We start from the raw sequence: 24,401 nt of genomic DNA on the forward strand, positions 1-24,401 counted from the left end.
AAAATAAATAATAAAATGTGATCCTATGGTGTACTATATAGAAGCGACAGTATCGGATTATTTTGTGTCGCAGGCATCCGAGTTTCCTAAATGAGGTTTGTGTAAGCTGCGTGGCAAAGCCCGCATGTCCCTAGTTGACAATATGGGATTAATTCATATTGTAGGCATCTGGGGGGGTTTCTTAAACGAGGGTTGTATAAGCTGTGTGCGGCCACAGCCACCACGTCTGACACGCATCCCTGCTTTTGTGTGTTATCCTTGTGTGCTTTATAAATATGGGACAAATAAACTATAGTAGGATACAACTTAAACAGCAGTTGGCAACAAAGGCACACGGACTGCGTGGAGTTGTATTACTCCGCCAGCCAATCACAGAAGCAAACAATCGTCGTCATGCAACCTTTTCAAAATGGCATCATACTTGTCGTACTTGTACGTTCTACTATAATAGACGAGTGAAAACGTATAAAATTATGCGCTTAAATTTTTATATTTGTGGTTACCGCCTTATTTATATAACAGGGAAACTTTGAAGAACGAACTATTTGCAGCCTTGCGGAGGAACAGTGGCTGGCGGTTATGAGGGCGTGGGCGGGGCTTCACTACAGGCTTGCGTTGTATCCAACTATAGTATGAACAATCTCTTCTTTGTAAAGCTTATAAATGTTTCCGATAAAAAATATATCAATGTTCAATGCTTAAGTTTACGCTACAAAATACGAGTGCAGTGCCCCATTGCCACAGTCGCACGTACACTAGCACCTGTGGTTCTTGCAGCCAAATGTCCCATCGTGTACTCGGCTCTCGACACGCGTTCACGGTGCTGAATGATATGCGTCAGCGGTTTGTGGTGCCACGTGACGACTGCCTACTATTTCTTCAATACCACGGAAAAGGCGCTTGCTTCGAGCAGAACACCACCCTGCACTTGGTGCACATTTTGAAAGGGCTGCTTTAACAAGATGTAACTATGACCATGTGCTGCATATTACGTGGGTATATAGAGGTCTTGTACCACAATGCATCAACAGCTGTATCCGCAAGACAAGAGAGATATATTGTGTCAGTACTCTTTTAGAGCTACACGCCTTTTTTTCTTTTGTTTCCACAAAATTGGAGGAGGAAATAGGGAAGAAGCCTACAGAATCAAGTTAAAAGACCCCTAACCTCCTATAATATGGAAATGACAACGCTGTAAATTGTCGCATTCTGTTACCCGATCATCACGATGGTTACGGTGTCACGATGTAACAAGTACAAACTAATACAAAACTATACACTTACCGTGCTTCTAGCAAAGAACTCATCATATATCGTTATGTAAAGAATACACAAGGTGCGACTATACAGACCTTTTACAGCATCATACCCAAGGGGGCCGCCATATATGCTCACGTGACAGCGCCCGCCAATCAGCATCCCCTTCTGATCGGCACTTGCTCGCATGCTTACAATGGGCACAGCGGCCACAGGCATGGCTCAGACAGCCGCTATATTGGCCACTACGATTAGCAGTGAGTGCGTACACGACACAAGGCTGTGTCCAAACTGCAGAGGCAATGCAAGTATACGTTTAATTTATCCATTTTGCTAGCGCTGCAACCGTATCATGTGCAAGTTTACCGGCTGAAGGCGACGAATGTAGAAGCCTGATGTTTGCTTTTACCCATTATATTCTGAAGTAGATTTGTAGGGCTGTGCGCCTGTTGTCGTCATTAACTGTATGGACGACAACTTCGTTCGCGAATAGGCGAGTGTGCGCATGCAGAACAAGCCTGTTGGCGACCTGCTCCGACCACGTAGTTCTTGTTGCCAGCGCTGATCAGATAAAGTGGGAATGGTTTTCTGACTACTTATAGCGCAGATTAAAATATATTCGTGTACGCATGGACAGAAAGTCGCAGTTTCGCCCAAAACGCAAAGCATCGGTTATGAAAGCAAATTAGTAGACAGCTATACGAATTAAGAATAGTAGTTCTATTGGGCGTATAAACTTGCAAACATTTGCTTACTAATTAAATTAACAAGGATGGTGTCACGCGTGCACAAGCAAACATGAACACATCTCACTCGATGACCGCACACTAGCTGTCAAAACGCAGGAGCTAGGAAACGCGGCAGCAGCAGCGAGCGATTTGAACTTCGTGTTGACTCTTGCTTCAGCATGAACTAAGCGGCGAGAACACAACACACACAAAGCTATCAGCACTCAGCACACTGATCCCCATCGCAAATCTCTTTCAAGATAGGGCCCGCTCACGGCCGCACCGTACGCAGCTGCCACCGAAGTAGATCCCCCTCCCTTTCCCCGCTGCCTTGCGCACGACGGAAGACAGCACGTTGTTGGGTGTTGTGCACTTTCACTGTTGGGTGTCACATAATTTTTAGTGGCTCCTGTTTCACTTGCTTGCATTCTTTCTCCAATGCACATCTATGTGTGTTTATGCTAGTGCTGCAATGCTGACTTGTTGATATGGCGTTTAGGAGTACTATACTATAGCGCATATAGACGAGGACGTAAGAAGGCATGCGTCTGTGTCATTGATGCACCTTCTTGCATCCTATAGTCTATATTCGCATTCGCTACAATAGTACTCCAAGGCTGCCATGTGCCTGTTCAGTGCGTGGGAGACGCACTTATTTAGCAATCGTATTCTCTGCAGCAAATGCATGAAATATGAGCAGAGCGGGAGATGAGTGATGGCTCTGTTAAGGACGCACTTCTCTGCAGCCACCCGAGCGCATGAAATGTAAGCTGAGCGGAGTGTAAGTGATGCTTTGCTAAAAATGTCTAATAAGCAAGTCAAAACTCGTTACAACAAAGTCGCATTGGCCACAAAAATAACTCGGTAATTTTCTGCGGTATTCGTTATAACGTGACGATATCAGTGAGAAAAAAAAATGCGGTGAGGTCTATGCAAAAGAAACACAAGCGTACTGACGGGTCAGCAAAAGGTCTCCTGAGGATTTTGATGGCCTGTCATCTTGCCGTGCCGATATGAGGCATGGAAGTAACATACTATATGTGCACTCGCTGCATCGCCGCGAATATGCAACCGTGTGATTGGTGTTAACATGCAGGATCGGCATGCCTCAAATACGCGGTTGCAAAAATGTCTGAATAATCGGGCAAGCCGGAAAAACGAATTTCGGTGGTAAATCAATTTGTTGTCGAGGCCGCAAGTGCATTTCACGTTTCGCCCGTTGCAATGCACTTTGTTGCGAAGTGTAGATATCGCGAGTGCAACCTTGACACTCCAACACTGTCAGTTTAAACTGTTTCGCAAGTTCATCATTTCTGAACCTTGTCCACACGCGAACTTTCGATCCGCAAGGAGGAACGTAGCAACGTAGCCGCGAACCAGCGCGCCGCTCTCCTCCTGGCACTAGTGTGCACAAACCGCCGTTCCTCCCAGTGGCAGATTGAAACTGTGGCGGTGTCATTGCGAATTAGTGCGATTCTAACGTGCTCCGTCTGCGATTGCTGCGATGCCAGATGGCTCAAGGTCGACGGGCTACCACTGTGCTGTATTCGGCTGAAAACATAACTTTGGGAAGTGAATTTCGAAATGAATCTTCAGCCGCAGCGACTCCATGGACTCCGACACTGCAGTTGCAGACAAGCGTACGTTTTAGACTGCCAGCGTGAACAGAAAGTGCTTGATGCCATCAGCTTCATTGTGTCTATGTTCAGAAGATACTGTTTCCAGTAAGCGCACAGCGATGAACTCCGCACACATGATGAAATTGGTTATGAATAAAAGCTGCACTTTCAAGTCGGTCAACTATTGCGAATGGACGAAGTCAATTATTTCTTCATGCACACACCTTAATGCTTTCTGTTCAATTTTCTAGGATTATCATACCCAGCAACCAAGAATGGTACATGAAAGTTGACACAGAACGTATTATGAAAACAATGTACCGGCGAAGAAAATGAATGTGTGTTCTTTTTCGTTCTGTAACAAAAGCCATGGCTACTGTGCGCCGGCTGCCCCTAGTTCACATGGGCACTCCCGTGCTTCCGAATCTCTCCGGCAAGCTATCTGGCTAACGCCATGCTTTCCACGCCGTATTACTCCAGAAAATAATGTTACTGTTGCAGAGAGTAGGCGTTCGTTTTACAGCGAAGCTGTTTATGGCTAGGGTTCCATGCACTTTTGTTCTGCGCGAGCAAAAACTCACATCGCCCACTCTTTGTCGTCGTTCCAACCGCTTGCGTGCCTAGTTTCCAGCCGCTCTCCCAGGTTGGCGGCACTGTTGAAACGTCACGCATTTCTCCTATACGTCGGTGGGTGGTCCTGTCACGCGAGTATATAAATAAAGCCATAAAGAAGACAAACTGCCATTCTCCATTTTGAATTTCGCTTCTCTCGTCGTAATGGGGAGGCTGCATGTAGTGCGAACTCCTGAGGAGCAACATGCCTACGAAGAGCGACGAGAACAAAGACAAGAATGTGACCCGCGGCAGCGATCGAGAATAAATGTCTCTGTGTGTGTGTGTAACGCCAATAATCAAGCCCACCGATCAAGAGTAAATATGTGTGTGCACGTGTCTGTGTGTGCCTTTCGTCGCAATGACCGGCACTGCCGCTCAAGACAATGTGTTCGTACCTTTGATCAAAACTCTGTGTCATGTCTGTGTCGTGTGCTAAACAGCTTCGCTGGTCATCCACCTTCACAGAGTGGAATGGCTCATGATTTTTTCAGCTCTCTCGAGTCAATGAGGCGCCCTTGCACAGGCACCACTCAAGACCTAATAGCGCACATATTCCTTCAACGTGTTGCATGAGTCTGGTTGATCGTGGCATATTCGCGGCCAGTGTCATCAGGTCGTTTTATCCAAATTAAAGATGACTCTTTGGTCGAGTTATTCTACCTTTCAGTTTGTAAAGTTTGATGCCAGGGTGCCAGGTAAGCAATGCTTAGAAAATTGTACCGCTAAAATTTTAGGAGCACGAAAGCCAGCAAAACGTGCTTCCTCGGATCGAGCTTCACTGGATTGGGATACGCAGATGCGGCACACCGCATGGCACACATGGATACACTTGATACCTTAATAGAATTCAAGGCTAGACATACAATAAGGAAACGTAGGTATGTTACATATCAACAAAGTCCAGACTGGACACGCCTGCTATTTCAATCGCGGACAGAGCTGTGGCAGTGCCTCTAGGCCTGTCGCCCTTCGATATTGTGGCTCTAACGAAGCTCAAAGCTTCTTAAAGACACGTTAAGAACTTTTCCAATCCCCAAAACTTGTTGACACCAGCGCCGTCTCATCCGGATTCGGTGGCCAAAGTTGCAATTGGTGCAGTCAATGAAATGCTTTGCATTGCTGTTTGGCACTCATAAAAAAAACAGAGGAACTACCTCGCCAACGAAAGTGAGGGCATATTGCAGTCGTATGCCTCGATTCCAGTGGCTGCTTAGTCTACATGTTTTGCACATACATGCATTTGAAAAATGTTTTGGTGAAAGTGTGGAAATTCGCAACTCCAGCGACTTATGTTATAAGCGATGTATGCTAAGCACTATCCCAACATTGAAGAACAAATAAAGGTCATATGAAAAATATTTATTGCAGTCATAAAATGAAATAAATACAATGAGTTCAAGCAATGTCTGCAATAATGAACTTGAACAGTCCAACAGCCTCGTTCGAAAGTGTAAGTAAAATAAAAAAAAGCCAGGCAAATCCCACGCCCTGTGGGAATCTATGTTATGCGAAGCAGTGTGCAGGGAGCCTACCAAGTTAACGAAACGACCATGAGAACACCAAGACGTAGGTGGCTTTTTCATGACCTACATGACATGCATGTCATGACATTCACGTCGATTCCTCAGGAGTCCCTTTAGCAATGCCTAGGAGACCACGCTCATGACTATGACTTTAACCATTGACCTTTAGTTTTTCCTTCACTTAGTACCCAAGTCCGAACCTATTTCAGTTATTTTTGAGTGGTAATCTTTTTTTGCTGAGTCATAGTCATTTTTCCCGAGTCATGATCATGACTATGGCTTCTACCACCATCCTTTAGTGTTTTCTTCACTTAACTCACGTCCGAACCCATTTCGGTGGTTTCTGAGTGTTAATCTTTTTTCACTGAGTCATTGTCATTTTTGCTGAGTCACGCCCATGACTAAGGCTTCTACCACCACCCTTTAGTGAAGTTTCCTTCACTTAGTACAAACGTCCGAACCCCTTTTAGTGGTTTTTGAGTGTTAATCTTTTTTTGCAGAGTCACTGTCATTTTTGCTGAGTCATGCCCATGACTATGACTTTCTACCACCATGCTCAAGACAATGACTTCAACCATTGACCTTTAGCCTTTTCCTTCACTTAGTACCCACTAGAGCACTGCATGGGCCCGGGCCGGCCCGAAAGCCCAGGCCCGGCCCGCGGGTCGGGCCGGGCCGTCCGAAGCGTTTGTCGGCGGGCTCGGGCCGGGCCCGGGCTTAAAGCCACGGGCCCGGGTCGGGCTCGGGCTTGAGGCCGCGGGCCAGACGCGGGCCCGCTCATTGAAGGGCCTAAGTAGGCCTTCGAGCACACGCGACCGTTGTGCATTGCATGGTTCAATGCATTCTGTGCCAAGCTGAAGTGACACGTGCAAGATGACTGTCATCATCATCACCAGCCTATATTTATGTCCACTGCAGGACGAAGGCCTATCCCTGCGATCTCCAATTAACCCTGTCTTGCGCTAGCTGATTCCAATTTGCGCCTGCGAATTTCCTAACTTCATCACCCTACCTAGTTTTCTGCCGTCCTGGACTGCGCTTCCCTTCTCTTGGTATCCATTCTGTAGCTCTAATGGTCCATCGGTTATCGATCCTACGCATTACATGGCCTGCCCAGCTCCATTTTTTCCGCTTAATGTCAAGTAGAATATCGGTTATCCCCGTTTGTTCTCAGATCCACACCGCTCTCTTGACTGTATATCTTATCAGATGACTATATCTTATGAAAGAAAATAGTAAAACAGATGAAGTTCTCATTTTTAACAGTGGAGCTGTTTCAGCCGGGCCTAATGTGTCCGCTGAATCCAAAAATGTGGGCCGATCCTGGCAGCAGTGCAGAAAGGGTCCAAGCGCAGTAGCACATACACCAGCTGAGCCTGGTTAATTCTAGCTAAAAATGGTGGGAACTAATTGCCTATCGATAGGAAATTGATAGCCAATGAATAGCTAGTCAATAATCAATCACTAATCAATAAATTCCTGAAAATGCTGGGAATGACTTTAGCCTAGTCCAAATACGTGGCCAATACCTTACGATAGCCAATCGACAACCAATCAATAGCTAATCGATAATGGATCAATAATCAATAAATTCGGATAACTTGGTAGTGCTTAGCCTATCCCAAATACGTGGCCAATATCTTGCAATAGACAATCGATAGGCAATCAATAGCTAATCAATAATCAATCAATAATAAAAAAATTCCGGGAAATGCTGGGGATGACTTGGTAGTGCTTAGCCTAGCCCAAAAGCGACTAGCTAGGTGCCCATCAGCTCCGCTGTCTCTTTAGCATTGCGCCGCCCCAGTGCAAGCTACACTAATTTTTTTTTCTTTTCTGCAAAAACGAACATTGTTTCCGCGTAAGGAAAAATAAATTATACAAAGAACCACTCCTGAAACCATTTCCATGTTACCGCTTTTGTGATCGCACTATTACCAGTTTCGATACTATGGCATTATTTTAGAGCTAAGGCCAGTTACTTTTGTGCTTCAATGCATAAAACAGCGTTTTCCTCAAAAAGTTAACTGGAACGCCCATGCATTTCGTCGGACATTTTGAAAATTAATGTATCGAAACTGGTTCAGTCCTGAGAATTCGTTCCAAGTCTTGCGAGCTCAGTGGCTATAATTCGTAGATTGAAAGATGTGCCGTAAAATAATTAATTAAAAAGGTAATTCGTGTAATTATGTTAAATATTCAATTAGGCGTTTTGACCATCCATTAGGCCAGTAAAAAAAAGATTTTTTTTTCTTACAGGCCTGGCCTGGTCATGCACACGCGAGCCCTAGCTAAGCTTAGTAATGAACGCCCGGGCCCGGGCCGGGCTCAGTAACACGGGCCTGGGTCGGGCCCGGGCTGGTCTCGGTCATGTACGCACGGGCTGGTCTCGGTCATGTACGCCCAGGCCGGGCTCGAGCTTTGTATTACGGGCCCGGGCTGGGCTCGGGCCTCGTAAAGCGGGCCCGGGTCGTGCTCGGGCCGAAAAATCAGGCCCGTGCAGTGCTCTAGTACCCACGTCCGAACCCAGTTCAGTGGTTTTTGAGTGTTAATCTTTTTTTCACTGAGTCATTGTCATTTTTGCTGAGTCATGCTCATGACTATGACTTCTAGCACCATCTTTTAGTGTTTCCTTCACTTAGTACCCACGTCAGAACCCATTTCAGTGGTTTCCAAGTTAAACTTTTTTCGCTGAGTCGTCATTTCTGCTGAGTCATGCTCATGACTATGACTTCTAGCATCACCCTTTACTGTTGCCTTCACTTAGTCCCCCGCGTGCGAACTCATTTCAGTGTTTTTTGAGTGTTAATGTTTTTTCACTGGGTCATTGCCAATTTAGGCGGCTGTTTAATGACCTGCATGACACGCATGTCATGACCTATCATTTATGTTCGTCATGCACTGTTGTCATACTATGATAATAGTATGACAACAGTACCTACCAAGTTAACGGAACGACCATGAGAGCACCAAGCCGTAGGCAGCTATTTCATGACCTACATGACACACATGTCATGATATTCATGTCATGACCTATCATTTATGTTCGTCATACAATCTTGTCATAGTATGCCAATTTTGGTAAATATCAACTTAACGATACGACCATGAGAGCACCAAGACGTAGGCGGCTAGATAGATAGATAGATACTGTCAAAGTAGCAAATGTTCGCCAAGAAATACTTCGCATTTAAAACTGAAAGGTGCCGGTTCCGTGCCAGCTGTTTGCCAGAGACAGTGATAAATGCAGACCACAGGCATCTTGTGGTGAAGCACACCTGAAAAGTATGCAGTTCAAAAATACATCAGCTGAAAAGTAGGGTGCATATATTTTCTTGTCTATACTCGGTGACAACCTAAAAATTCTGTGATATATTTTCTTGTCTATACTCGGTGACAACCTAAAAATTCTGTGCAATTTCTGTCCACAAGACCACACTGCAGCTGCCCTGAGAACTCAAGAGCAGACAGAGACAGTCCCTGTCTGCAGTGGTGGTGCTATGTACTTGTTATATCTCGTGCGGCTAATGAACCCAATGTGTAACATTAAAGACTTCAGCACAGCAAAGCAGAGCACACTGGAAAGTCAACCTAATTATAAGGCTATTGAATACACAGCTGGCTATCCATGTACCAAGCCCTTCGCTGGTAAGACTTGAAAGAAAAGCATTGAATACGAAGCAAGTGACCCTCTCACCTCCTAGTGACAGTCAACAGAAGACGAACCACGATAACTGGCCCTTCCTCTCCATTCTCACTGGTACTGCCTCAGGGGCTGCATCGTAGGAGGAAAAACATGCTATGACAAGTCTGATGATGCTATAATCCCATGTGTTCACCCCCGTATTCATAAATGGATCTTAACTGGAAGCGCATGCTTGACTTGATCTAAATGACGCCCGTCGTGAACGCGCCAAAGGAACGCAATGAGTGTCCTGGGCAAGGTAACACCAGGCGTCAGTTATATAAAGTCAAACAAGCGCTTCAAGTTAAGATGCATTTCTGAATACGGGAGTTCAGCACAATGCTTTTGTTTTCCTCTCCATGTCACCAGTATTGCAGCACTTCCACTTCAGCATGTAATGTGAATGCGGTATTGAACTCCTATGACACCACAAGTGTAGTCACTATACCTGTGGACAACACTCTGTGGCCATGTAAGCTATGGACTTAACACATACATGGAAGCACTACTGAAAAATATCGCCACAGTCCCAGTTGCTTTTGTTTAAGCCGGAGAACTGCAAACATAAACATCTTATTTACTAAAGCGCTTACAATAAATTAGGGTGTAAAATACACCCCTGATTGCTTTTAAAGCAAAGTTTTCTTTCTGCAATGACAGCCTGCTGCTGACATAGCAAATGAGGTCAGATTCAAAGGAATCACTAATCTAAGCTGACTTTTTCTCTTTGCGATAACAAGTCCAAAGAAATTGTGTTCATCTGTACCATACATTATGTAGCATCACATTTATTTCACAAACTTTCAGTGGTGATTAGGAAAAATATGGAGATAAGGTTTGGAAAAGAGAGAATAAAACATCGTAAGCTACTAACTGCATAATGCTCAAGAATGTGAGACAATCTTACTTTGCATAAGTAATTGCCAAAGGTTGAGTAATTGAAGACAGGTGTCGACAAAATTGGACGCTGGGTGATGACAAAGCTCACACAGGAGTCAAGAAAGAAATTGATGTGGAACTGTCAGGACATTCTGCAAATGCCACAGTGAAAGACGATGCCTTCAGTGAAACATACACTGAAGTGAGCAGCAACTATCTTACTGCTGTTTTACATGAGTCTCTCTGGCTCATCGGCTACAGCAAAAGAACTCTGCTTACCAAACAGTATCTGGCGGCAATCTGCCAAGCTCAGTATTTGCAGTGATGGGCAGTTGGTCATGAGGGTCATCACTGCATCGGCTCCAAGCTTGCTGCATTGATTGGCAAGGAACTCCTGCAGGACAAAGAGTCACTGAGGTTCAAATGGACAAAAAACTTGGACGCTCAGACATAGACACTCCCAAATGGACTTTTGTATCAGCAGTCTAGAGCCAAAATCTTATTACAGTGATAACTGTTAAAAACACTTGAGCTAATTTTCATGACATCTGTCACAGATGTCATAAAACACTGCTGTGCTTTCACAGTAGCAGGATTTGCATTAAAAAGTAAAATCCTGCCGTCACAACACCAAATTATTTCTTAAACCTTCCATCATGACATGGATTTGGAGCTTTCATTGTGTGATACTATCATGGTTGTGCCAAGATAGTTCTCATGACACCACTGCCATTTTTTTGTCATGGCATCATAGTCATTGTCAACTTCGTCATTGTTAACTGTCATAGTAAGGCCAGCTACAGCTGCTTCAGGTGGCACCAACAGATCTTTTAAAGCAGTTCATTAAAACTTCACACATAAAATTTTTCCCAAGGAAAACCAGGGATTGAGTACGCTTTGTCTACATGTTCTGCCGCTAATCTGCAATGCAACAATGATGATCTTAGATTATTAGTGTACTTCAGTAGTGTGACTTAAAACTTCTCATACGATTAGCAAGACTGGGGGTAAAACAGATATTTGCAGTGCACAACTATATAGGCACCAAGCTGTGCATTGATATGGGCTGTTTCTTTATTTCATCACAGCAAATGTGCAACAAGTTGTTCCCTACCTTCTTGTACAGTCCAATGCCTTTATAACAAAGTTCTCATGGCCTCAAAAATCCTTCGTTATACACATACAGGTCACTTTGTTGTAAAGGTCGTGCACTGTACTGCTCACAATACAGCAGGCTAAGCATTGTTAATGAAAGAAAACCTTAACTTAAGATGAATTCAAGGGAGACATAGTTAAATAAGTGACGAGTTTATTTGTGTGCGCACTTCACCTGACAGAATATGCACCTCAGTGACGTCTTCAGAGGGCAGTGGCGGCACCGCTATGTGGAGTTCGTTGTAAAGCAAGAAATCAGCTGTTGGGAATGCCGAATTTCCTGGTCTTCATTGTAGATGCATTCACAAAGTATATGAAAGATAGGAATTCAGCCGGGACATAATTAATCTTGCATTATACAGTTCATTCTACTATAGAGGTGTTCAACCCTATCTGTAGTATCATTTAGATTTCAACTGTGAAATCTGTTCTTTTCAATGCAATACTTTTCCCGATTCATTTGCGTTCCATATGTCAAGTGACATATGGAACGCAAATGGAACTTTTTCTGTATATTGAACCACCAACACTTTGAGATTCCATTCAGCTATTCACAACATATTCACCTTGCATACACTGGAACACTATGGACTACTGTTTTTTAGCACTTTTGACTTCCTACAAATACAAGACACACTTTCAAACAATGACCTGGCATGGCTTTCAGGTACCACAGAAGGCAGATATAAGAAGTGTAGCTGGGTGAACCCTATTGTCACCCTGTTATTGCCACAGTGTTACGATGGTTAATGCAAAGTGCCAATATATCACCAGAATGTTGTGGCTATATCATAATATTGCCTTCAAAAGTAGCCACAAGCTAGCGAAACAGTTAAGAAACTGAAATTTTTCTACTCCCTGTGCCCGAAAGCTGTTGGTTTTGCACAAAACAGCCAAATCTGGCAACACAGGTCATGAGCTGTCAACTTACCTCTAAGGTGACGCTGCAGGGACCTTTCACTAAGGCATCCAAACCACGAGAAGTTATCTGCAGAGGGCAAAGTAAACCCTTTCAAATTACACCGCAATAGATTCCTTCAAATATGCAGCACATTTTTTTAGACATAACCAAACCAGTATGCTGCACTTACCACCACCACACATATTGAGTCCACTGAGGGTGAAAATCCCCATACTCCAAGGTTAGCACGAAAGATTGACTTTGAACACAACACAAGGAAAAACACAAGTTGGGCACACATCTTACCAACACATAGAGCTGCTAGCGCAATTGTCCAGAGAGCATAATTGTGTTGCAGTGCAAGAAAAATGATTTACAACTGTAGCTGACGAGTTTACGATAAAAAATATATGGCATGCACGTGCAGGCACGTGAGTGTACGAGCGAGACCAAAAGGAGTGCCTTGCCTGACAGCCAATATCTACGGCTATGTTCAATGACTTTGATCGACAGCATTCCACTCACATGCTTCAAACAAGTGTACTGGCAGCTTGTACTGTCACAGATACACGTTGTTTGACGTCTCAACATTCCACACTGGTCTAAGAGGGGCACTGTTGTGGAGGAGGCTAACAATTTCAAGGCTGGGTCTAGTATAAATACAAAAGAAAAAAATGGGGACAGCTTCACACTAGTGGTGCGAAGACCGTGCAAACAGAAAAGCTGTCGATCACACCTAGCTTTATCTCAGATCGGCTAAGTCGCAGGCCCGGATCATTTTGTTGATGCTTCTGGCTGCACACATGCTTTTTCTCGGTAACGCAAGCTCATAACTCCAAGTCTTCTGCAAATCGCCGACGTTTTGTCGCCGCGATACTCAGGGTTGGTCCGAAGTCGTCTCATCTGCTCTTGAGCAGCAACATGATGGTTTTCGCGCCGCGCTTCCTCTTTTTCGGAAGTAGCGCACTTCTTCGGTCACCCCATTCTCATGGTGATGTGCTCAGTGCCGAGACGTGGGGCATTCTGTCGCCGCAGTGGTGACGCGGAGCTATTATTATGAGGATCATCACAGTGACGTCATGTCTTAGCTCCACCTACCACAGCTGTGGCAACACGGCTATGCGGGAGCTCAGCGTGATGACGTCGTGGCTCAGCAAAGCTGGGCAAAGCTATGGTGCACACGATGACGTCACGGCTTAGCTTCACCTACACAGCTGTTGCGAGGCTCGGCGTTGCTAGGCGACGCGGAGGGACGTCATCGCTCGGCGAGGTTTTCCTGAGCACACTCCCTGGACTAACCACTGGCTTAAACAGATTCGCTGTTTAAAAAATGGGGAACGCCTGCTGCTGTAGCTAAAATGCTAGAGCAACACTTCTGCGTAGTGGAGGTTGTGGGCTTGGCTGCCACTAGCGGCAAGTTGTCTTATCTTGTGCTTTATGTCCCCCCCCCCTATTCTCCATTATTTCTACATTTCAAATAAGAAGAGCCAGTTATATTTTCCTTATGTTTTTCTTGGCTTCACATAGTGAAGGACAACAACTTTCAATATACAAAGGAAGTTACACAAAGCATGCCAAAACAGACCGAGGCTTTTTCTATTGCACACACACAAGGAAAAGTTAGTTAAGGATAAACACGAGTAAATTGGGAGTCACTAAAAATTATGTGAAAGGCCAATAATGAAAGCTGGAAGTTACGCGAAATATGTCAAGACAAGACAAAAAAATGGCCAAAGAAGAAATATCAGCGAGTGAATTAGCCTCCGCCTGCAGTCACCAAACGTACCTGCAAAAAATTTGCTACACTTGAAACTCCTTATGATGATGAAGTTGTACACGAAACAAAAATACTTTCGTTATATCTGATATTCGCTATAAGCAGATACTCATTACATGCTACTGACATCACCAAGAAGTATGTCTCAAGGTTGCACACATTTTAGGCTTACTTCTTTATATCCAACAGCTCGCTATATCCGTCTTCATTATATCAAAATTCGGCCGTACAAGAATATGAAATGAACTGCACAACTGACCTGAGTTGAAGAGAAGTCAACTGACTTCAAGAAATGGCAGTTCTGCCCCAGCGCATTGAGGCCATCATCACCTAGGTTCACACACCTATTCAGTTTAACAACTGTGAGGTGTTTGTTCTGCTTTGCCACAGTTTCAAGGACAGCATCCGTGACCCCACTGACCCCACTCAATTCAAGCCACTCCAACTTGTGAAAGCACTTGAAAGTTTCCAAGAGACCTGAAAAATTAAACAGGCACAACCTTCAATACAAACTCCTTTGAGTATGTGACTATTCCTTTGTCTTCGCCATTTAATAAAGTTGTGCTCTCGATATAGTGAGAGTTCGGACCCCTTGAAGTATCACTAAAGAGTGACAATAAACTGGTCCACACTAATAAAGTACTTTTTAAACTCTATTTTAGCTCATTTGGCAGGACATGGCAGGAACACAATTTAAACATATTCTGTGGTTTATGAGATAATAAATTTTTACCTTCTACAGTTTGCTGAAACAACAAAAAAAGGTCTGTTTTAAGGGAAAATTGTTATAAAAGTTTCGGTGGATACTAAAATGCAGAAAGAGTGCAGTGCTAGAAGCATATCTTAATTCAACCAGATACTACTAATTACAACTCATTTTACAGTAAAATTAAGTTTAGTGTTCATGCAATGACCCTGAGTTACAAACAAAAAATAAAATTTCTGGAGCTGAAAATGAGAAATCTGCCAGCATTTCAAGTCCCATATGTTTAGCCTTCATTCTCTCAAAAGGAAGCATAGCTCTAGCTCCCTAGATCCAGATATACAAGGGCTGTTTAATAACTAAGGTACATTTCCAAGACATGACATGTTATTTCAAGTTGTAGTACATGGATAGATAGCAACAGTCTTCGAAGCAACTCATACCAAGTTATCACCTGAAGCGATGCTCAGTTTTTACTCAGCATCTGTTTGAGGTGAGCGAGTCAGCACTGGTGAAAAGCATGGACAAAGATGAGTTCTCCGTCCATGCAGTGATGAAGCGTTTATTTTTAGGTGAACTAGTCAGTCGTGCTGGTTAAAGCAGAGTTTGATAAAGGTAACTCTGTGCCAACACCAACAGTGTACTTTTGGATTAGTGAATTCAGACATGGCCAGATATCCATAAAGAACGAAGCGTGTCCAAAATGTACAGTTCAGGTCTTCACACCAGAAATGCTTGAAAAATTTCATTGCAGTGTGATGGAGGATCGCTTAATGAATATTTGTTGCATACACAGCTCAGATTGTAGAAATTTCTTGGTGCATGATATTCAACAGGAGAAACTGACATGAAAAAAAAAAGTGTGTAATGATGGGTGCCGCACTTGTTGACCATGGACCACAAGACTGAAGATGTTTCATAAAAGTATTTGTCACTGCACAAGTGCAATCCACAAGAATTTTAGCATTGATTTGTGACTGTGTGACATGCAGAAGCAGCAGTCAAAACAGTGGTCAGCACTTGGCAAAAATGCCGCGAGAAAGCCGAAAGCCGTTTTGGCAGTTGGGAAAGTGGTGGCCATTGTTTTTCAGGGTCAACAAGGTGCCATTTTCATTGACTATCTACGAAAGGTTGAGACAGTCGCATTACGTATTACGTAATAATTATGCATTACGTAGAAAAAAGTCACGATTGGCTCAGAAAAAGTCCTATTTTACTAAGACAATGAAGCAGCTCACACCTCTGCAGTTATGGCTGAATTTCCCGTATAAGGGTTTAAAGTGCTGCCCCATCCTACCTGTTTTTTTGTTTTTTTGTATTTCGCTCCTGGCAACTTTTCTTTTCCCAAACCTCTAGATTTGGCTTGGGGGCAAGAAATATTCATCAGATAAGGAAGTCATTGCTGCTGTGGAATATATTCAAGGCCTCAACGCTAACTACATTTCTGATGGGAAGAAGCAATTGTAACGCTATTGGAACAAGTGTGGGAAGCTCCAAGAGGACTATGCTGAGAAATAACTAAGAGATTTTGTGGAAGGCGACTTCATTGCTCTTTTTTTACCTTACTTATTCAACAACCCTCGTACTACTTCAGCAAAACAGCCAAGTGTACTAAAACTACATTTAGAAAAAAATGAGAAAAGAGTGACCGAGAGAACTTTATTACCGTATTTACACGATTGTAGGTCGACCCATTTTTTAAAATTTGGCAATCCAATGTTGGGGGTCGACTTAGAATCGAAACTGAACTGTGTACCGCTAGTAACGGCAAGAGAAACGAGAAATCAAGGGCGCTACGGCGTGGTTACAACTTTGCACCTACGTTTTTATGGTTACAGTAGAAGCGTAGCGTAATAATTTACTGTATTGCATACATTTTGATTGCGCACACCACGAGCGCACGGCTTTGTGGGAGCATCGATCATGGAAGAGCCGCCGTTTAGGGGGTATTGGTAGATGGCGGAAGAGCCGCCGTTTGGGGGGTATTGGTAGCTGGTGGAAGAGCCGCCGTTAGGGGGGTATTGGTAGTTGGCGGAAGAGCCATCGTTTGGGGGGTATTAGTAGTTGGCGGAAGAGCTTTTCGTTGAGATATGATTGTTTTTCGACGGTCGCGTGCATCTGTCACTTCTGCTGTTGTGCTGAATCGTCGCACCTGTCATGAGTGCCAAGAACTTTCGACGCTCATTCTCAGCAGCGTTCAAACGGGCTGCTATCCTCCATGTTGAGGAAACTAACAACTGCGCAGCGGGACGCAAGTCTCGAGTCAGTGAACGTGTGGTGCGGCAGTGGCAGCTTCAGCACGAGAAAATGTGGCCTCTCTGGCTACTGTGTGCGGGTGGATGCTCTCTGCGTGGGGGGCTGTACCGCGCGATGTCGTGGTGCGGTCGTTCGCGAAGTGTGGACTCACTTTTGATGACGACGCGCTGTGGGACCGCAGCAGCTATGACGGCAGCAGTACCAGTGAGGTCAACTCTAGTGACGATGAGTAGTTTTAGAAACCCCATCAATAAATTTCCCTTGTGTAAAATGCACTCGCGTGGTTTTTCTCCCCCCCCCCCACCCCCAATTTTTTTTTTTAGACATGCAATTTTGGGGGGGTCGACCTACATTCGAGTCGACTTACAATCGTGTAAATATGGTATAAAGAAATAAAAAATAAAAAGCATTTGCATATTTATGCTGACAGCACTCAAGCCCTAGCCATAGAGTCACACTAGCTGTCTGTACCCATGTGCTCTTTGATGTTTTACGTGCTCCCATCCTGTTGGAGCTCTCTTCCCGTAGTCTATGGCTCGTTCAGGAACCCTCGTTGCTTTTAACAGAACACCGCATATAACGAAGTCATGGTGGCATCATTATGACGAAGGTTTACTGTAGCGCCACACGTGCCAATAATGCAAAAATGACAGGTTCAGGGTTTACCCAACTCATTTCGGACGGAGTGTTATCTGAAGGCACTGAAGAGAAAGTCAGCTTTTTGAGCCAAGTGCATGGTCTGAGGTGAATGAGTGCGCCTCCTGTAACCGGGCTCCCAGACAAGTCAGCTTCAAGGGACTTGGCGTGCAAGACCTGCATGCAGAAGAGAAAGTGGAGCAAGATGGCAACAATTCACAGTCACAAAAGTCAAGCCTACTTTTTCACATGAAACTGCAATGTGGAATAAGTTGCTGCAACCCGTTACAGATTGCCCTACGGTTAAAAAAATTTTAAGAATTTTTGATTCGGTGCATCTGGTAGCACACACACAGGCATAATTACTGGATGTGTTTTTCACTTATGTATCTTACTCTTACTTTGTTAGTTACTCTGTGTTTGTGCATTGATATAAATTCTTGTATTGGCCTCATAGCATTACATATTACATCTTGAGGCAAATCACATGGTCCTACATTTCTTTGTATTTATTACCTGTAATCCCCACCCTGCATTAAAGGGGCTCTGAACGACCCCTTGGGCTTGGTGAAATAACATAGTCTGCGAGTAGCATACGCTGCTGTAAATACCTCAGCCAAGTTTTCCTGTCATATGCGCTGCACGAAGTCACCTTTCTCTCAGACGCTCGCTTTTCAACAGAAGCCATGATCCTCACTCTTTTCTGGATGCTTTATTTCGTAAATAAGCGGATTCCTATACGCGGCTGCTATTGGTCACTGCGGTCGACTACACCGCGGCCGCTGTAGGGTCCCGCCACGAGTCCACTGGCTGTGCACTGCGGCTCGCTGAGGAGAGCCGCACTTGCCTTACGTTTAGCGCATCGTAGGCACCAAAATCGGAAGTTGTGGAGTCTACATTAACATCCAAAATAAAATTTGAACTGCGCGCCATAGTGACATTTCGAAGGTGCAGCACTGCGGCCACGCCCCACTCCACTGTAGCCTTTGCAGTGCAATGCATAGAAGAAGGAATGACAGCACAGCGGAGGCCGTGTTTGATTGCCAATAACTCAGCTTCTGCTGAATGCATTGAAGTACTTTTTATGGGAAAGTATTTCTGAAATAAAATGCCTTTCTCCACTTCGATAAAAAGTGGTTCAGGACCCCTTTAATGCCTGTATGGTGATGCAGAGTTTCTGTAATAAAACAAACAAATAAATACTGTAATTTTGAAGGTGTCATTGTACTACAGTTAAAGATGCCACCCAAGAGATGGTGCCACTGCAAATAAAAACTGCTTTTGGTTGGTGACTGGCTTGGAGCAAGTATGTAACTCAGGACACAACAAGTACAAAACACACACACCCAAGAGGAACGAAAAGGGCCACACAAATGCTGACTATCACCAGAGAAGCAGCAGAGTCATAAAAAGGAAACCACTGGCAGCACGAAACAACACGGACTACTCAGAAAAGACACACAGACAAGCACTTGTCCGGTATCTTTTCTGTGTAGTTGATGTTGTTGCGCACTCAATGGTTTCAGTATGAATTACCAACGTGCCCAACATACCGTCCTTTTGTAGAAAGAAAGGACACAGAAACTATCTGCGCAAGCGCTTGGGCAGGCAGAGCCAACCTGTCAATCAACCCATGGAGACATTGCCAGGTAGCTATGCCAGACAAACGGAAACGCCATTATGTCTTTCAGGGCAAGAACCAAACTGAAATCTTACAAAATAAACTCTTTATAGACAACATACTGCAATTTCGAGCACAAAAGAGCATACCCCTTTTCGTTGCTAATACTGCGATTTTGAGCAGTAAAGAGCAGAGACACAAGGGGTATGAGCATGAGAACCCGCTAGCAACCTGTTTACTAGCAACCGATGACATGAGTGCTTGTCGGCATTGTTTATCTCATTAAACTGAGAAAAAATGCACTGCAATGGCTTACAAGACACACTACAGGGACACAAACAAGAACTAGGAAGCACTTCCTCATTTGTGCTGCTTTTGCATGTCTCGTAAGCCTTTGCAGCGCTGTCTCCCAAAAATGCTATTTCAGCTAGCTCCAACTCTAACCTTAAGCGGCGGTTAAGTCAACTGCCACCAAGTTTTAGTGAGGCACATTTTGAGTTCATGAACAAAAACAGCATTATAATGTCAGTAGTGCTGAACTTATAATTTAAATTAAATTCTGGGGTTTGACGTGCCAATACCACAATATGATTATGAGGCATGCAATAGTGGGGGACTCCGGAGTAATTCTGACTACCTGGGGTTCTTTAACGTGCACCCAATGCATGGTACATGGGCGTTTTTGCATTTCGCTGCTATCGAAATTCGGCCGTCACAACTATGATTTGATCCCATGCAATCAGGCTTTCACAGCACAATGCCGAAGCCACTACACCACCATGGTGAGAAGTGCTGAAGTAGACAAAGTGCCGCTGGTGATTCTTTAAGGGGGGAGCAGCGCTTCAGGACCAAAAATTGGCCCGAGAATCTTATTTCTAGTTCTGTCATATTTGCTTTTCCTAAACCCTTACTTTCTGCATGATTTTATAGGTTTTGTCTCAATGAAGGCGCTTTGAAATGTTTTTCTATGATTTATCAAAACAATTTTGACACAAATGCAATTTTGGAGAGATAATAGCCTCTGTTCTATATTAGCTATCGTAATAATTCCTTTTTGTTACCTAAAAGATATATGCAGGGAGTGTGCACTAAGCCCAATTTTAGTGTAATACTTTTATCAGCAAATTTTGTTTATGAGTCATATGTTTCACATGTCAAGATGGTATTTGTTTTACATAACTTTGATAGGCACTAACTCTAGTTCAAATTGCCCTAGGACATTGGTTTATACCTTAGCGCACACCTTAGATAATCTACATTATTTCTATAGCCTAACCACTGTGTTCGTTCTTTTTTTATGTAGATGTAAATTTTTCATGGAACAAAAGAACCAAGTGTCTGCTGTACATCAGGTACTAGTTGTCCTAGGCTAAAAATAATTTCAATATTGAAATCAGCACATCACCATAGACTGGGTGTGCAAATTTTTTAAAGACCTATCAATAAATAAAAAAATTGTTCAGCACAATGAGTTGGTGAATTAGTTGGTGCGAATCCATAAATAAAAAAATATATATAAAATATTTTAAATAAAAAACATGGCTTTAAAGTGTAGCATCCCCCCTTAAGCTAAACACACTTAAATAGGTAGCTGTAATAATCTGCACTTTGGATGTATTCCTTTCTTCATTGCATTACCTAGCTCGTGTTAACTACAAATATGCTGGAACACTTGTCAAAGCTAGCTGGCACGTATCTTTGTGGCACCGCAGTGTAGACAATGTATACACAGATGTGCGATTCTTGTGTCCCCAACTGTGAGGCCAAATTTCTTCCGAAAATATTCTTATACTGCACAGAATGTAAGAAGAGGGGTACTAGTACCTTGAAGACCTGAAGGAATACTAAGACATCAGTGAATAGGTGCAACATCTCGTGTTATAGGTGCGGGTTAACTTGAGACTCAAAAGTTAATAGCATGGGCCTTTTGCTGTAAAAAGATTTTTTATTCCGACCCCATGTTTCATTTAAGGTATACAAGAAATTTGATACGTAAATTGTTGATGTACGTACCAATGGCACAAGATGGTCGTTAATAGACTGTCGCCTCTGTAGCCGTGTATAATAATAATCAGCAAGGGTTGGTGGCAGTACGACGTGCTGAATCCATTCCGCTTCTGAGCAGCCAGTAAGAGCATCCAGGCATCTGGCAAATGAGTAATACAAAAAGTACAACTTGCAGCTCTCATGTACAGTTACATGCTTTGTTGCATAACAGAAAAATATAGCACTCTTTAATTGTCCAACTGACCATCAAATAAACACTGCTTAATCACTGAATCACCAGTGACAACTGATGTGTCCTGCTGATTGCAATATAAAGTTCTAGTGTTATTTGTATGCTACAGTCTGAAAGTGGTTTGATTTCGAAAATCCTTCAAATTCTTTGCAACTAACAATTTTTTTTTATTCAGGAGACGTTAATTTCAAGAGTGCCCGACATAACTGGCAGATATAAATCATCCGCATCAGCATACTTTATACTGACTGCAGAATGAAGGTCTCTCCCAGTAATCTTCAACTGTCCATGTCCATCCCTTGATATCAATAAATAATGCAAATTCTACTGGACTGCTTTACATATAGAACTGTGCAATTATGTGATGCAAGAGACTCGGTATTTAAGTTTTCTCTTAAAAATGTTGTTTCAGTAGCCAAAGTAAACACAAATGAATGCAATAAAAGACCCCCCTCCCCATTTGCCCCCCCAAATGTCTGTTAAAGAAGTCTTTCTAGTGTGCTGGCGGTGTCAAGCATAGCAACAGAATGCTCGCTTGGGCTAGGCTGGATGATGCATGATGAAGTTAAATCGAATAACAGCTAATGAGGTTGATAGTCAGCACTCCATTCCTTTCTTTCTGTCTGTCCTGTAACTAGCACTGTTATTTGATTTAACCATTTCAGGTGCTGTGTACACCAAGATAATGCATCAACAGCAAAAGTACCGATGAAAGTAATGATATTAAAGTGCATCCCATACATCTTGAAACAGTTTTAATTGGAATTGCGCTGTAAGCTTGAATAACATGAGCAACATGTTTTAGTAAAACGAGTGGGAGAGTAGACGGTTAGGTGTTCTTGCTCAGTGTCAGTATGTCGTTGTACGTAGCAGGTTCCATTTCTTCATTCTTTTTTTCACAATGTCTTGCACAAGGCATGATTTTAAAGTGTCTGGATAAGTGCTTTTCAAGCCTGCTGGACACGAAATAGTTTATGTTCTCATATTCGATGTTCGTGTGGTGAGCTTTCGCACCAAGTCCACATTCTGTAAACTTGACAAAACTCACTAATTAATTGAAAATCCACAATCTATTTCACAGCTGTACACTTTCGGTGATTCTAAAGATGAGAAGAAATGCGGTGAAGACGTGGGCATGAGTACGGACGAAAGTCGGTGATTTGGAGTTGACGCAAGTCTTAAAAGTGGGTGACTGTCGTAGAGTGCGAGTAGACGTACGTAAGGGAATGCCGGTTAGTGGATGCACATATGAGCGTGAGTGGGTGCCGATAAATGTAAATGAAAGTGACTGTTGTGCTTGCGTGCTCGTGGCGTGTCAGCGGTGGCGCCTGCTGTGGTGCTGCGGAACTGATGCTGCTTCTAATAATCGCTGGCAGATGGCGACTCATACGGCAATGGAATTCAGCCATGGTGTCGGGTTTCTGGCAGTAGTAGTGGTGTGCGATCAGGCGTGGTCGCCAAGTTGGCATTGTTCAAATAAAAAAGTGCTATTAACTTCGCAGTGACTATGAGTGAGAGCGAGTGTTGATGGGTATGAGCGGGCATGAGCAGGTAAGCGAGTGGTGACAAGTTTGAGTACACGAGTGTGAGCAAGTACATGTCCTGTGGAAGTAATCATGAGTGAGTATCTGCTTATTCTGCTAACCTATGGAGTCAAGTGATCTTCATATGTCAACAAGCAGGCTTTCGCAATGTGACTCGGTTTTCAAGCAGCTTAATTGAATGTCTACACTGTTTGCTGCGACCAAGTTGCCCTCGTAAGTTGGACTGATGTTCGTCAGATTGACGAGAATTCTGAAAACCCATATTGCCTGCGAAACTGTTTATACATGGAAAGTAATAGCTCTCATGTGTGCTATCTATATTACTCCTCCTTAACCACTCACAATTGCTTAAGCTATTCACACGAACCCCCGTCTTTCGATTGCCAGGAGTATAAAAAGTCAGATCTTTGTTACAGAGGATTTTATTGACGATAATGCGGAAAGCACACTAGGGGACAGACAATCTCAGTTTTTTAGAGTCGACAGCTCGCATCTTATATCTTAGCGATGACAGTTCCGCAGCGCCTTCCTCGCACATGCTGGATTTCACTTTGGATGCATTATATGTCACTTGCAGTCTATGATTAGAGAAAAATGGTGACGCAGCATGGTAGAAACATAGCTACTCAATTAGCTACATAACATGTATTCTCGGTCAATCACTTTCGGCGACACTATCCCTTTCGCATGAAGTAGTGATGCATTGCACTACTTGACGCTGTATAACCCTGTATGACCCTAAATCCCTGTATAACGAAGGATTTTGCAAGTCCCGAGCACAGGCTATGTAGATAACTATATGAATAGACTCGCCAATAACTTATACCTCTAACGCCTCGATCGTCCCCCCTCGATGTTATGATACGACGACACTCGGTCGTAAAAAGCACATGTCAAGAGCGGTCTCCGCGGCTCCCGTTGAACATCACGTACGTGATAAACCAATGTTTCTAACATGTTTGTTCAGCAATCTTCCTAATGACAGGGTGTCATCACTGGAGGAAACATCATTACTTCTCTCATTCATATCATTTTCAGACGTTGTCATCACTCGCTCGCGCCTAAAACGAGTTGGATCCATTATTAATAGAATATCGACGCACATATCTTTCAGGAGATGAACTTCTCGTCCACTGAAGCGATGCTGATTATTCATTTCGGTACGCAATGCTACCTTCGCCAGAACGCCATTCGCAACCACAACAACAAACACACGGGCGCGTCCATACTTAACAGGACCGCACTTGTACAGTGTAGCAAAGA

At 43.6% G+C, this 24,401-nt stretch overlaps 1 protein-coding gene across 3 annotated transcripts; it reads right to left on the bottom strand.

The window, feature by feature from the left end:
* Positions 1-5,372: 5,372 nt before the first annotated feature.
* LOC119465358 (protein AMN1 homolog) lies at positions 5,373-24,347 on the bottom strand. 3 transcript variants are annotated; one of them, XR_007463559.1, is made up of 9 exons: positions 24,242-24,347; positions 21,369-21,501; positions 17,770-17,911; positions 14,399-14,616; positions 12,393-12,449; positions 10,586-10,700; positions 10,335-10,458; positions 9,440-9,517; positions 5,373-9,020 (listed from the first exon to the last, which is right to left on the bottom strand). XR_007463559.1 is itself a non-coding variant. In XM_037726146.2 (8 exons), exons 1-7 carry the CDS (start codon positions 24,292-24,294, stop codon positions 9,453-9,455), a joined length of 783 nt encoding a protein of 260 aa, XP_037582074.1. In that variant the 5' UTR covers positions 24,295-24,347; the 3' UTR covers positions 5,376-9,020; positions 9,440-9,452. The 3 variants fall into 3 exon arrangements, 1 of the variants encoding a protein (XP_037582074.1); XR_007463558.1 differs by lacking the exon at positions 10,335-10,458 and having other exon boundaries at positions 5,416-5,805; positions 8,739-9,020; XM_037726146.2 differs by lacking the exon at positions 10,335-10,458 and having other exon boundaries at positions 5,376-9,020.
* Between the last annotated feature and the right edge of the window lie 54 nt (positions 24,348-24,401).

This window comes from Dermacentor silvarum, chromosome 9 (assembly GCF_013339745.2).
Source record: "Dermacentor silvarum isolate Dsil-2018 chromosome 9, BIME_Dsil_1.4, whole genome shotgun sequence".
In the NCBI taxonomy this organism is placed as follows: domain Eukaryota; kingdom Metazoa; phylum Arthropoda; class Arachnida; order Ixodida; family Ixodidae; genus Dermacentor; species Dermacentor silvarum.

Coding starts and splice junctions, on each gene's coding strand:
- LOC119465358 (XM_037726146.2), bottom strand. CDS start 24,294: ATGAATAATCAGCATCGCTTCAGTGGACGAGAAGTTCATCTCCTGAAA. Junction 12,450..14,398: donor TTGACTTCTCTTCAACTCAG/GTCAGTTGTGCA, acceptor TGCCCTCTGCAG/ATAACTTCTCGTGGTTTGGA. Junction 10,701..12,392: donor CCTGCAGCGTCACCTTAGAG/GTAAGTTGACAG, acceptor TTTGTCCTGCAG/GAGTTCCTTGCCAATCAATG.